The sequence below is a fragment of the Ammospiza caudacuta genome, chromosome 3 (assembly GCF_027887145.1).
Source record: "Ammospiza caudacuta isolate bAmmCau1 chromosome 3, bAmmCau1.pri, whole genome shotgun sequence".
NCBI classification, from domain to species: domain Eukaryota; kingdom Metazoa; phylum Chordata; class Aves; order Passeriformes; family Passerellidae; genus Ammospiza; species Ammospiza caudacuta.
The window spans coordinates 45196714-45210719 of NC_080595.1; the positions used below are offsets into that span (position 1 = coordinate 45196714).

The following is a 14006-nucleotide window of genomic DNA, read 5'->3' on the forward strand; positions in this document are numbered from 1 at the left end:
CCCGCCGCGGCAGCCATGGGACCGCGGGAGCCGCGCCACCGGCTGGAGGCGGTGCTCGGCGCCCTCTACGACCTGGGTGGGTGCGCGGGGCCGGGCCGGGCGCTGCGCCTGCCCCACGGTCCTCCCGGGGGGCCGGGGAGGGGAGGGGGCCGGGCATGGGCGCTCTGGAGCGGAGCGGCGGCGCGGAGCTGACCCACGGCATGTGCTCGGCACAGGTGAGGAGCCCGGTGGTGGCCGGCGCGCTGCAGAGGACGGCGAAGCGAGAGCTGTGCCGCCGACAGTGGAGGAAGAAGAGGAGGAGCAAGAGGAGAGACGGGAGCCGCAGCCGGCGGCGGCGGGCGGGCGGCGCGGCGCCCGCGGCTTCTTCGGGGAGCTGCGGGCCGAGTTGAGCGCCGCCGGCCCTGCCCCGCCGGCCCCCGCCGGCCCGCCCGCCGTGGAGGTGGTGGTGTTCCGCGGGAGGAAGAGGAAGGAGCGGCACGGCCCCTCGGCAGCCCCCGCCGGCCCAGCACAGGTAGAGCCGGGCGGGCGCCGTCCCCGCTGCCCCCGAGCCGGCCCTGCCCGACGGTGGGGCGGGGAGAGCTCCAGCCCCCTGCCGTGCCTGGGTTTGTCCCTCTTGTGGTACAGCTGCCTGGAAATCCGCATGCTTTGGCCATCCGCGTCCTTAGCTCGATGGCATCTGGTCCTGCTGATTCCCGGTGGGGCTGCTGGAAACGGAGGCAGGATGAAGCAGGGGAGGGGGCAGGACTTGAAGACCAATCTTTTCAATTTCTGATCTCTGTATAAGAATCCTGTGTTTGAAATAGGCGCACTTCAGCAAACTAAGTTGATTTGCTGACAGGCCTGATGTTAACAAGAAGTGAAAGAGATGGAAGGCTAATAAGCCTCACGGCTACTTCAGTGCCCAGGAGTTCTGTGTGCTGTTCTGTTCCTGTCAGTAGCTGTGGATGCGAGGTGCCAAGACTTGCTTCTCTTCTCTGGCATCACAGCAGCACTTGTTCTTGGAGGATTGGTGTTGGGTAGTCAATGGGGGATGGCATGACAGCATTAGATATCAGTCCTCTGGTTTGGTTTCCTGCCGCCAAACTGCTTTTCACTACCAAAAATTGTAGCTGAGTTTCTTCAGCAGGGAGGTCTGGATAGGTTTGGCTGGAAGCTGAGCAGAGGGGTTGATTGGTCTCCAGATTTTACAGCTTCTCTGGTTGTTTTCCTTGAGTTGTCTTTATGGCCATAACATCAGAAGCCCATTCTAAAATAAGCTCTGATGGGCCAACATATGGCTGTCTTGAATTCAGAGAGACTTACTGATATTGGGGTCTTGATTGCTTGGAATTGGGAACTTCAAAAGACTCCAGCAGTTGTTTGAATCCATAAACTTCTGTGCTTTTCCCAGCATGTTTTCCTCTAAAATTTTTCTCAAGTTTTTTGTAACTGGAGTTTTTTTATCTGAAAATACTGGTGTTACGCTTGTTAGCAAAATGCTCTGAAGATAACCGGGTGTATTTGTGGTTGAAATTGCAATTCTATACTATATGGAATTGCAGAACTGAGAGGAGTTTGGCTGTGGTGGATGCAGAGGGAAGCCCTGGTGTAACCCTTGGGCCTGAACCTGTGACTTATTGTGCCCTGAGGTCCTGTAGGGTGAAAAGGAAATGCATGAAATGTATTTCAGTTCAGCTGTAATGCTTATGTAGTACTCCTGTTTCCTCTGAGCGGATTGTACCTTTGGGAGCAAACAGGGAAGGTGAACAGGGTAATATCTTGAACAGATGGCATTTTGTTGGCAGAGCTTCCACTCAGAGAGGTGGTTCAGCACATCCTCCCTGAAATCAGAAAGCAGACGGTCTAAGACAATCCTGGGAAATTTGTACCTGCTCCACAGTCCCATGTGGGACGCTCCTGTAACAAGCAAGCATGGAACTCTCTCTCCCCCTGGGGATTTTGTGCCTCTTTTTCTTTCCAGGAGATAGTATGTTCTCCCTGGAGAGTGCCCCTCCAAGCTGAGAACTGCTGATGGAAGGTGTCTGTGTAAATCATGGAGTAGGTGTACTTTTCTCTGAGCTCATTTTGAGCCAGTCCTTTCTTCAGCCTGTGCTAAGTGGGTTCTGCCATTTCTCACAGTGCACCTTTTGGAGCTGTTTCTCTGGCATTAGTGAAGCTGGATATGGACACTAATATATGTCCATGCAGTTAGGAATTAAGCTTGTTCTACATATTGCCCCAGCTGTGAGTACTTGCACTATTGTCAGTGCACTGTCTCAAACAAAATGACAGTGAGCTAAAATTCATGAGCTATCCTACGTTAGCTGTTCAGGATGGGTTTGGAAATGGATATATGAGTGATACATAGTTCACATGTGGCAGTTTTTCTCTTACTTACCTAGAAAAATGCCACTGAAACTGTCTATTTTAACAGAACCTGGTAATAAAGCTAGAAGAAAATGCTGCTGGAAACCTGTGTATTATTCCATACAACTGACGTTACATTTCACTTCTTTTCAGAAAGCTATCCAAGACAGCATTTAAACTGGTGTTACTTGTCATATTCATTTGAAATATTTTGTTTTGTTTTGTTTATAGACCCAAATAGTGAATGAAGAGAAAAATGCACTCAGACAAGAATTTAACTTTGAAAAGGTAAGTCAGTAGTATCAGACGAATGTCACTAGTTTAGTGTACAGTTATGTGTACACATATACTTCGGAGAGCTACAGTGGGACTGATGGGAAACCTTTCCAGAAATGGCTAGGTGAGGATTGTGGGTGAGGATTTCCTAATAGGAAATCTCTCTTGTAGGTGAGGATTTCCTAATAGGTAATTCTGGCTACATGCCACACCAAAGGAGGAACAGGCTGGCAGCAGTCAGCTGCTCCATGTGGAGAGAGGTATGTAATTTCATGGCCTTTCTTTCTGATCTTCCAGTGAGAATTTGAGGGGAATGTGTAAAGGTGCTTGAATTCCCATAATGTTTAACATTCTTCCTGCCCTACAGTGTTAAATCTCTGATATCTCATATGGGAAGGAAAAAAAACTGTATTTGCATCTGATTTTGAAACAACAAATTACTTTTTCCATTTGTCTTTTTATTCTCATCTGTTTTGACATGAACATAGCTAGTATTGGCCACCTTAGCTACCAGTTTGTTTACAGATCTGTGCATGTTGTTTTGTGGGCCTAATTGAGGCTCAGGGATGTGTTATGATCCAGTGGAGTCTCTCTCTGGAGATTCTGCATGGAGCTGGGTACTGCTAAGGAGGGTGGAGATTTAACAACAGATTTAAAAAAGATTATGGATTCATTAGTGGTTTTGCCAAGGTATGCTTGTGTAGTGTTAACTCTACCTGTGTGTGTAGTCAAACCACCATCTGCCTGTCCATGTTTCTCAGTGATGAAGTGCTCATGTTTTACATGGAAGAAATGAGTTGTGTTACTTTATGTGAAATTAGGAGAATTGAAAATTGTCCCCCTGACAGTCCTCACCATCCAGAGATTACTTGGACAGTGGTTAACTGCTCTGCAGTATAGCTCTGAACTCAGTTAGTTTTACTTTATAGCACACCAATTTCCAGTGTTAGCCTGGATTTCCTCAGGAGTACGACTTCATTGAACTCTGCCAGGCATTGCTTTACAACAGGTTGGACATTATGAAATGCCTGCAATTTTCTGCAATGTTCTAGGCTCGCCTGGAAGTGCACAAGTTTGGAATCACTGGCTACAAGAAGCAGGAGCAACGTGTTTGGGAACAGGAGCGTGCTATCATGCTGGGAGCCAAGGTAATTGTCCCTTGGTTTGTGGTGCAGGTCACCCAGCTGTTACAATGCAGAAAAGCAGTAAAGAACATGAGGGGCTTTGGTATTCCTCTTTTAAAACACAAAGTCCCCTGCCCTGACCCTTCTTCCACTTCATCCTTACTTTTACATCATCTGTTCTGTCTTGTCTATTTTCTGTAGATGATTAGAAAATTAGTATGGGTGTGTTATCAGGAAAGTATTACAGATTAAATATGACTGATCAGGCTGAAAAACAACATTTACTGATCTTTAATCTGGCCATTCAAAAATAAATAGTTAGAGAGCGAGGCTCACTTTTTAATTCTTCATTCTCACAGACAGATAAATATGGAGAAAAGCTTTTAGTTGATCATAACTAGTATAAAACAAAAAAATAATGTTTGAGGTGTTTTTTTAGGAAGTGGGTTGCGTTTTTTTGCTCAGAGTGGGTATGTAAACCTTGTAGGACTGATAACAGAACAGAATTGTCTCTCTCTTGCTGTCCTCACAGCAAGAAAGAAACAATTTGTGATTACCTGACGTCTCTTAAGTCCTATCCTCTCACCCAAAAGGAAATAAGCATTTCTAATGTTTTTCCACCACCGTGTGAAAAATGCTGTCTGTACAAGTGTGTGAATAATTTTTGAACCTATTTGAAAATTTAATCAGCAGTATCCCTCCCAATCTTTGTTGCAGCCCGCCAAAAAGGCACATATGAACTACAGGACTTACCAAGAGAAACTGAAAGAGAAAAAAGCAGTGAAAGATGCTGATAAGGAAAAGGTTTGTATGAAATTTTTTGTAGAAGAAGGCAGTGTGTAGGAGCCAGCCCTCTTTAAAAGAGCCTGACAGATAATAACACCTCAGGTGCAGGAGGAGTGCCTGAGCTTGACACCTGCTGCTCCCTGTGGATTGGGCTCCTGGCTCCTACAGGATTAATCTCATTGGTAAAAGCTGGTTGTGGGCAGTATGAAGACACAGAGTTAGGCTTGTGTTGTGGTTGGTTTCACTGCCTCACCCTTCCAGGCTGATAGACTGATGACACAAAATCAGCAGTGGGTTTTTTTTTCATCCTTTCCTCTTAAGAGGAAACCGAATAGTCTCCAATTAAAGTTTGTTGCATATTGTCTGACCATAGAGAGCCAGATCTTCAACTGCTTTTTTATCAGCACAATTCCATCTAGGATCCTACTCATTATTTAAAGCAAGGGTGAGGCCTCTGTTGCATCCATCCTCTAGCACAGCCCATCTGGCTCTAAGCCTACTCTCTGCCTCCCTATGGAGCCTTCCCATGTAGGTGGGAGCAGGCTGGTGGGGCTGGTAATTGCTCTGTCAGCCTGTTTCCTGCCACCCTCTTCCCCAGGGACCTACTTCTCCTGCTCTGTCATGTGGCTCAAAGGGCATGACTAGTCACAGCTGAACCTGTTATTTGACAGCTGCCCTCAGCTGGGTGACAGGACTCACCTGCCTGGTAGCAAGTCCATTTCTGACCCTGGGATCTGTCACATGCCCCAGAAGGAAGCCACTGCTTTGCACGTGGCAGGGACAGCACGTTGGTCATGAGTGGGCTGTGCTTTCCATAGGCATTAGGAAGGGCTCTGGGCACCCCTGGCAGTGGCTCCATAATGTGTTGCATCACTTGTTCTGTCAGAAGGTCTCCCAGCTTGCTTTAAGTTCCTGCTGCTCTGCGAAGTAAAGACTATTTACTGAATGTTCTTTGTGCAGGTGATTGTTTAACCAGCATGCTCTGTTCCTTTTTCATTAAAATATGTGTCTTTAAAAACAGGAACATAAAGGTGATTCTCTTAAGAAGAAGAAGCAGAAAGAACAGAAGGAGAGGTGAGGTGTTTTTAACATGGTCTCCCCGGTGTATGTCCCCTGTGTAATTGCAGTCTTACTCCAGAAATCATGCACATCACAGTGCAACAAAATTCTTCAGGTGCTGAGCTCCTCAAAAAATGGTGACACTGCTCTGTGCCTAGCTGTTCCAGAGGCTTCAGTTCCACAGCTTCACTTGAGAGTATGTCAGTTCTGCCCCAACTCATCCTAAGACTGCAGCTGGAGGTCAGAGGGATGAAAATCCCTATGTGCAGACTCTTGAGACACCACTTGCTCAGAGCATTTGCCCTAAGAGATTTCTGCAAAGCATAAGCTACAGTATACAGGGGCTTGAAAGTGAGCTGACATTTCCTAATCCTAGTGCTGCAATTTCCTCTGTACTCTGTCTTCCTTCTCTATCCAAAAATCTTTGTGTTTCTAAGCATTTAAAAATATAAATTGTGCTGTAATGTGCTGTAAATTTTGCATGTCTATGAAGGAAAAATGTTCTGAAGTTTTTACATGCTATGGTGTGATAGTCCATAATACCAAAAACTCTGCATAAATAGGTGACTTTTTCACCATATTAAGCATTTACCTGTGTTTCTGCTGTTTATTTTAATTTTTGTTTTTCCTCTCCCTCTTTCAGGAAGGCCAAGAGGAAGAAATCAGTGCCTAGCATTTGGCCTGCAGGACAAGTTGGAAAATTTAGAAATGGGACCTTGATTCTGCAAAGCCGTGACATAAAGAAAATTAAATCATCTAAAGTTAGCAAATGAACTTCATGATACAGAGTGAAATGGACAATATGCATAAGAGAATTCACGTTGCTAGCAACACAGACTTCTGGGCCTTTTGCCTGTCCACCATATCCTAATTTTTTAATCTTATTTGTTACTGCAGGATTTTTATGTACCATTCTGCCTTGGGATGGATATTAGAATTTACTATTTTATAAATAAAGATTGGAGTTCTTATTAAGAAGGTTATACAGGCTATTTTTATTAGTCAATATGTGCTAAAAAAGTCCTTTTTTTTTTTTTTTGGTAGAATCAGCTTATTGGCTGTAAGTAAAATACTCATTTAATCCATAAATTAATAGATTAATATAACTATATCTTTCATATGGAAGGAATTTGGAAAAAGCAATATCTTACTCACTCTGAACTGAAAGTAGGTGTTCTCCAAACATTTATTGGACATATATCTGTTTCTGTATCCTTATAGATTATTAGTGGCTTGTGGAACTGCACAATAATTTTTCTGTCCAGCAAAACCTCTTAATGGTCAAAATTACCTGCTTTGGAATGAAAATAATACTTTTCTGAAGTTTTGTCCCAGGCAAGAATTACACACTCATCTTGTATAACTCTGTAGAGATCTCCAAATAAGCACTTCGGAATAGTGGTTTGGTGGCTTGGTTGTTTGCTTTTTAAAAACAAAACCATGTAAGACTGAGCCAAATGAGTATGGACACTCAAAAGCTACTGGTTGTTCCAGTTAACTCATGTTTGATTTGATTCCATGCTTCTTAAGGCCTTTCTATGAAATCTTTACCAAAACTGCCTTTTGGTGCTATGTGGATTTCACCAGTCTGGTGTTTCTGGAACAACATTGATTCTTTTCTGTAGCTAAATATTTTATTTGGTTGCTTTTAAGGTCCAACCATTAGAAATGGTAACACTTCCAAAATGAAAGTTGAGTATTTTAGGGGGAGACAAAGATAAGGATAACTTAGATGACAGAATTTGTTGTGTGTTGTAAGGAGATGTGGAGCTTGTTGGAGCAGCTCTGGCAGTGAAGGATGTGTACATGGTAAGGAAAACAGCCCTTACAGCAGGACCTTTATCTAGGTGTACTGGTACCCCTGTGGGCTGGGAGCCTGAGCAAGGTGATCCTTGACCCAAGGTCTGTGTCTTGCCAAGCTTGCAGCACCATTGGAGCTGCCCCTCCCAGGATGGGAAAGTGTTCTGGGATAGGGAGAGCCACACTGTGGACAGGGATGCTTTCTGGCACACGGCTTCCCCCACACCTTCCACCTTCCTTTGCTCTGCCAGCACTGAGAGCACCAAGAGGAGGGAGAGGGCTTGGAGGGATCAAGTGCCAGAGAGCAAGCAGAAAGAAGGGAGTGTTTCTGGACCCATGTAGGAACAGAAGGGGTGTGCAGAGTTTGGTTGCTAAATGCTGTTATCACATTTCCTAATTGCATAATTTGATTTCTTACTCAGTATTGGTTGCAGATTCAAACTAGAATTAAGATTCCTGTCTGGTTACAGACTTAATGACTTATTTGACATTAGGGAAATGTCAAATCACAATGGCGTGTGAAGGTGTAACCACTAAGAATTTAGTACAGAGCATCAAGACTTGTTGAGGCAACAGCTGTTGCTTTGGATGTTGTAAGATAACCTGTATTTTACAATTCATGGTTAATCCTTGAGCTTAGTTTTTACTGCTCACTTCGTGATAAAGTTTTGTTCATCTCACTTGGCATATAATGTGGGACTTCATATGTTTTCCATCAGCTTTGGTAAGTTAAAATGTTCACTTTCTACCTCGACAGCTCCCAAAAGCTACTTGGGAGTGAAACTTAGTCAGAATGGAGTGTAACTTTTGCAGTTGAGCTTGTAAGATCTGTAAAAAGTTGAAAAAAATCAGTTCTTAAATTAAAAAGTTGAAAACTGAAATGCCAAGTCAAGAGTGGAATGTGAAAGCTTTTGGGGAAAACGAAAAGTTTATTCGAAGTTTTGCGCTTTCACACTTAATGTGTGTATGCATTATGAAAGACTTCTGTTACATGGAGATAGCTTTGCTTTTTCATATCATGTCTCCAAGTTGTTTTGAGGTGTTCTGTAAGCAACATGAGCCAGAGCTAGCAGAGCAGTGCTGACAAAGAGAGGTGTTCCAGGCCACTGAATCAGGGTATATCTGAAGCTGAGGCACAGATGGTTGCTCCAAGGAAGGACACTCTTGGCTTTCTCCATAAACTGGATTATTCTTGACTGTAAGTAACAAAGCAGTATCAGCAGTAGGAGATAGGCATGCAAACTGTATGAATGCCTCATCTACATAATGATAATTTGTAAAAATAAATAGGGTACTGATGCTGGATTTGTTGGCAATGTTATAAGAATTTATTTATAAACTGTAAAACAGCATAAACTTACATGTCAGGTTTTCCAAAAGGGTAATAACAGTAATAATACACAAAATTTTAGTTGGACCAAAAGACAAAAAGCAGTTTGTTTCTAATTCAAAAAATACAAACATTTGCTACAGGTACAAAATTATAAAAAATTTGTATTTTCCTCTTGATCTGGTGACAGACACATACAGCAGAGATGTATATTTCACCAGCTCCAAATTCATATAAGCTATGGGAAATGATAGTCAAGAAAAGAAATGTTGTAGTTAAGAAAACTTAGAAACAACTTCTTGTCTTCCATTTAACTGGAATTGAACACCGTTTTCTTTTTCCTTTGCAGTTTTTTAGTTGCCAACATTTAAATTAGTGTTACTCATGCTTCATATAACAATCAGAAATAACAGCAGGTTTACCTCATGCATTTATTTTTAATATTCATCACATAATGTCTTCTCACCATGCTACCTAGGAAGGTTAGTGTTTTTATTGACAACATTTAAGGGAGGTGGAGGATAAAGGAATGCAATCAGGATCCAGGAATATTTCTATCTACTACTTCACAAGAAAATGTTAGAAATTCTCCAATTAGCATAAAAATAATTTTTTAATTAATTCTGCTTGGAACTGTTTGCAATGACACAGGTAACAAAAAGGTCATTTAACAAAGGGGAAATGCTGCTGAGTGCCTCTGTCAGTGAAACACACATGTGTCTCCCGTATTGTGCAATGATGCAGGAGCCCCACACATCTAGTCTCTTGGGTTTGCATATGGGCTTCTTTCTGCACCTGAGAAGACCAAGTGTGTCCTATTAATGATGGATTTGTGCTTCAGGCTGCTGCTCCACCTGGCTGTGTGTGTGCAGCATTCAGTAGAGCTGGGCAGAGGAACCACCAGAAATGTTGTCAGTAAAAACTAGAAGCAGCTCACTTTTTTTCCCTAAAAAAAATAATAATAAAAGGACTCTCCATCTTTATCTGGTAATTTTCAGTGACAAGTGCCCTTTACATTTGCAATGTGGTTGATCTGTAACTGCAATCTCCCTTCCAAAGTTGATCTGGCGAAGATGCTTGGTGTTTTCATATTACCTTGCCTGGTTCAAAATTGAATTCTTGGTTTTGCTATTTAAAGCAGAATGCTGCAAAGCTAGTAAAGCCTGAGATAAGGTCTAACAACTCTCCTTCCTCATCTTTCTGTTTGTGACCAAAGGATGTACCAGATGGCACCAGAAAGCTGCTGTTCCCAGGTTGTGGAATTTTGTGTCCCTTTTCACAGGGACAGATGATGTGAATTGTGGTCCATAAATGCACTACCTCTTGTTGGCAGTTGCAAACACAGTGGTTTTCATACAGTGGTGGTGGCAGCTTGGCCTTAATCTCATCTCTCTTACCTTAAGAAATATTGTCATGTAAGTAAACAACAACAACAAAACAAGCTGCGTCTCACATTTCTTCTTGCTCTAGAACAACTGGGAAACCAGAGTGTGGGGTGGTCTCTGTCATCTTTACTAACTGTGCTTCGAGGGAAAAAAATAAAATAAAAAACAACTTACACAGCACTACCACAGAACTCTATCACCAGCCAAGAACAAACTACAGCAATACACTATCATGGCATTATTTACAACATGATGGAACATTATGCATATAATAAATTACATTTAATACTTTTTCCTCTTAAACTCTGATAAATGTAAGCTCGTGCTTATTTTATTTATTTTGTTCAGTCCAATATATGTTCCTCTGTGTATCTTAAGTGCATAGGCAAGTATAGGAGGTGACAGTGCTGTTTGCCCATCTTTTCTATGTTTTTAGAAGTCAAATTACTTTCCAAATTTGTAATACATCACAGTATATTACTGTCCTCACTGCGATTTATTTTACAGCACGTACCTTTCCACAGCAGAAGGAGCAAGGGATTGTCAGCTACACGTGTGCTTATATTGACATTAAGTCTTACTAAGAGATCTTGTGAGCTCTTTTCAAGTTGATGAGGGAAAAGGAGGAAGTGGAATTTGTATAGCATTGCATGCCTTGGGAAGTCTGACAGTGCTCCTGAACTTAATAGAAATTGGCAGAGGAAGGAGCCAAGAAGAAGGTTTACAAAGGGCTAAGGTTGGGGCTCCCAGGGGTAGGTGAAAACTGAGAGTCCTTTGTTGCTCTGCAGGACAGGAAGTTCAACTGCGGTATTTACTTTGCAGCTGTTCAGAGGTTCCATACTGGTATGTGCAGAAGTCAAGCTTTCTTTTGTTAATAAGGGCAGGGCCTGTTTGTGCTTTGGGGTTTTTTTAAATGTTAAGTCAATTTACAGCTACCTGATGTAGGCTCTGTACCATAGTGGATGGGATTTATCCCAGTGCAAGAGGCTTTGCTCTCCTGCTTATAAGAAGCAACCCGGCCTCCAGGAGCTGAAGAGTCCCATGACAGGCAGCTTTCTTTGGGTGAGCTTGGAGCCCCAGAGAGCTGCAGAAATACTCTGAGGGAACAAAAGGAAGAAGAGCACACAAAGTGGTCCCTTTGGGTATCTATTCCAGTCTTCTGTGCTCTGGGTTCTCCCTGAACAATCAGCAATGCAGTTTCTACAAGGACTAAATGCTGGCTCCCTCCCAAAGAAAGGATTTGGAGGAAACAAAAACTGGCATAAGAGATAATATAGATGAAGAATGTGCAAACTGCTGGGTTTGTAATGAGAGGGACCTTGGGGAAGATGCCTGCAGAGAAGGAAACTACCTCCAGCCTGAGCAGAGCAATGGGAGTGCCCCACCTCTCCCTGCTGCTGTTCAGATGGCCCCTGCAAGCTCTGCATAAATATTAATGTGTGAGTTGTTAGTTTCCTAGAGTAATTTTAACTACTTAAGCATTATTTCTGTTACTCAAACTAGGAAAATGCATCCAGCTGAAGTCACAGGAGTGCACTCTATGAGGATAACAGGTTTATTGCTACAGGCCATGCCAAATGTGAGTCCTTGATTGTGTACACAACCAACACATGCAAATGCTTTTAGTTCTTTACCTAAGGTAAAGTAGTCTTACTAATGCAGGTAGCCTACTTCTAACTGTATTCCTTTTAACTTATTTGCATTTCTGCTAGGTTAAAAGGAGACTATAATGGTAGCTACCCTACTTTTGTGAATGTTGGAATGCATAGAGGGTAAAAACTGAGCTTCTCTACTCACTGTTCCTACCTACTGTCCATATATTCATTAGAAATCAACAACATGTCACTCAATTGTTCTCCCCAAGATATAATACACCAGGAACCAACACCAAAGCAACTATGAAAACGAAAACTGAGTACTGCAAACACTTCTAAAACCCATTCAGAATTAATTTTAAACATCTGGCAATGGTTGAAGATTGGAAAGATGTAAATTCATTTGAGTTTCCTTTACAGAAGTTGGGAGTAAAGACAAAGGTTCTGTCTCAGAAGAAACAATGCCCTGTCTTTTTGAATACAAGTGAAAGTGGAGTGCCTTCCATATTAAAATTATCACAGGATGTTTCCCCATATAAAAACTATGTGCAATTTATGTACAATATTCCCATACACTACTCCAACTGGCAATACTCAAAGCCAATGCTATGATTACAACTGTTAGGTTCATTGAAGAGTACACTCAAGAGGAAATTTGGGGTCTGGTAGCGTTCTAGCTGAGGTAGGTGAAAACAGACCTGCTAATTAGAAAATCTTGCATGAGTTCGTATGGTATTGAATGAAACCGAAGATTATAACACAGTTGGTCTCTGATATTCTTTACAAAACCAAGATAAGCATAGCACAGTTATTCCATTGTCTACAAGTTTACTAATACAATCCGTTCCAGACTTTAAAGGAAGTGCTGTTGCTTCCTCACTTAAAAGCATATGTCATTATTTTTCCATTGTTGGTTTTATTTCCTGTTTCAGTCTCGACGTTGCTGAAGGTGCGTTGCTGTCCTGCAGGAGAGGTGGGCTACAGGATGCTTGGTTGGCTACAGGCAGCAGGATGGCAGACTGCTTTGTGTCTGTGCAATAGCCCAGCTCTGTTCTGGGCTGCCTTTCCCTTCCCACAATGGCTGTGAGGTGGGATGATCCACGGGAGATTCTGGCTGTTTGCCACAGGGAAGCCTTGCCATCACTCAGCACTACCTGAGTGATGTGCTCCAGACAGAGAGAAGAAGGGGGCCTGCAGCAGGATATCTGGGGGCTGGCAGGATGCCTGAAGGCAGGCCTGAGCTGTTTGTCCTGTGGCTGTGCTTTAATGCAAGGCAGTAAGCTGGATTTTGGTTGGAATATTTGTTTTCAGGTTTAATAAGTACATGCCTGATAATATGTGTGTGCGTATACTTATGCTTGAAGAGGAAAATTTGTATAAGCAGCAGGATTTTAAAAAAGGAAATAGTACATTGATAGGATTTGAAAGTTTATGCTCTTCTTGTTTGATAGCACCACATTTCTGTAGGGTGAGAGTGACAAGAGTCCAAGATGTCATGGGCTCACCAAGCCTGCTGCATCTCGTCCTCACGCATTGCCACTATACACACACACACACACACTTGCACATGTTAACTGGGTTCAGAGGAAACGAAGCACACAGGCAAACCAGTGCTTGGTTTTCTGACAACTGCATGCAGGTGACAGTGCCATGGCTGTGAGAAAAGATCACTGTCAGTCAGACTCCAGTTGTCACGGGCAGCACCTGAAATGGCTGCTTGTTTTTGTGGGACATGCCAGGCACAGGTCAAGTCTTGCAAAAGATTTATGTCCCAATCCAGAAAAATTCTTAGGGATGGGTTTTGCATTACTGCTATTAATCTCTCTCAAGTGTTTCATTAGGATCAAGACTTTAATTAGCTCACAGTAATCTACTAGAAAATTAAGGCTTCAGATCTCAAAGCTACATTGGAACTACAGCTGCACAGGTTTTATTAGGATCAAGGCTGGAAAGCATAATTTCTCAATGTGGGAGACTTTGCATGTGCCATATTTAAATAAATCTTATTTCAGTTCAAAGGAATCTCCCATGCACTGTTTTTTAAGAGTTGTTGATAATCACAACCAGATCTTCTGTAAGTGTCTCCATAGTCATGCCTAAATAACAAACACTAAAATGCATCAACGATGTTTTTCTTTCAACTTTTTGTACCTGAATTCTGCATGTATCATGGTGTTAGCTAAAATGAACCCAGCTATTTCATGGCAGCATTTGGGAACCAATCTTGTTCTCATTGCAGATAAGTTCTGCCACTGAATTCTAAGGGGACATTATCCTATAACTTACTGCAGTCTAGAGCCAGAAG

General features: G+C 42.7%; 1 protein-coding gene across 1 annotated transcript; it reads left to right on the forward strand.

Annotated features, from left to right (window-relative positions):
* Window positions 1-13: 13 nt before the first annotated feature.
* Window positions 14-6569, forward strand: C3H1orf131 (chromosome 3 C1orf131 homolog). The gene is made up of 7 exons (XM_058802540.1): window positions 14-76; window positions 216-511; window positions 2578-2634; window positions 3675-3770; window positions 4464-4550; window positions 5554-5606; window positions 6235-6569. The coding sequence occupies exons 1-7, from the start codon at window positions 16-18 to the stop codon at window positions 6362-6364; spliced, it is 780 nt and encodes a 259-aa protein (XP_058658523.1). The 5' UTR covers window positions 14-15; the 3' UTR covers window positions 6365-6569.
* Window positions 6570-14006: the final 7437 nt, after the last annotated feature.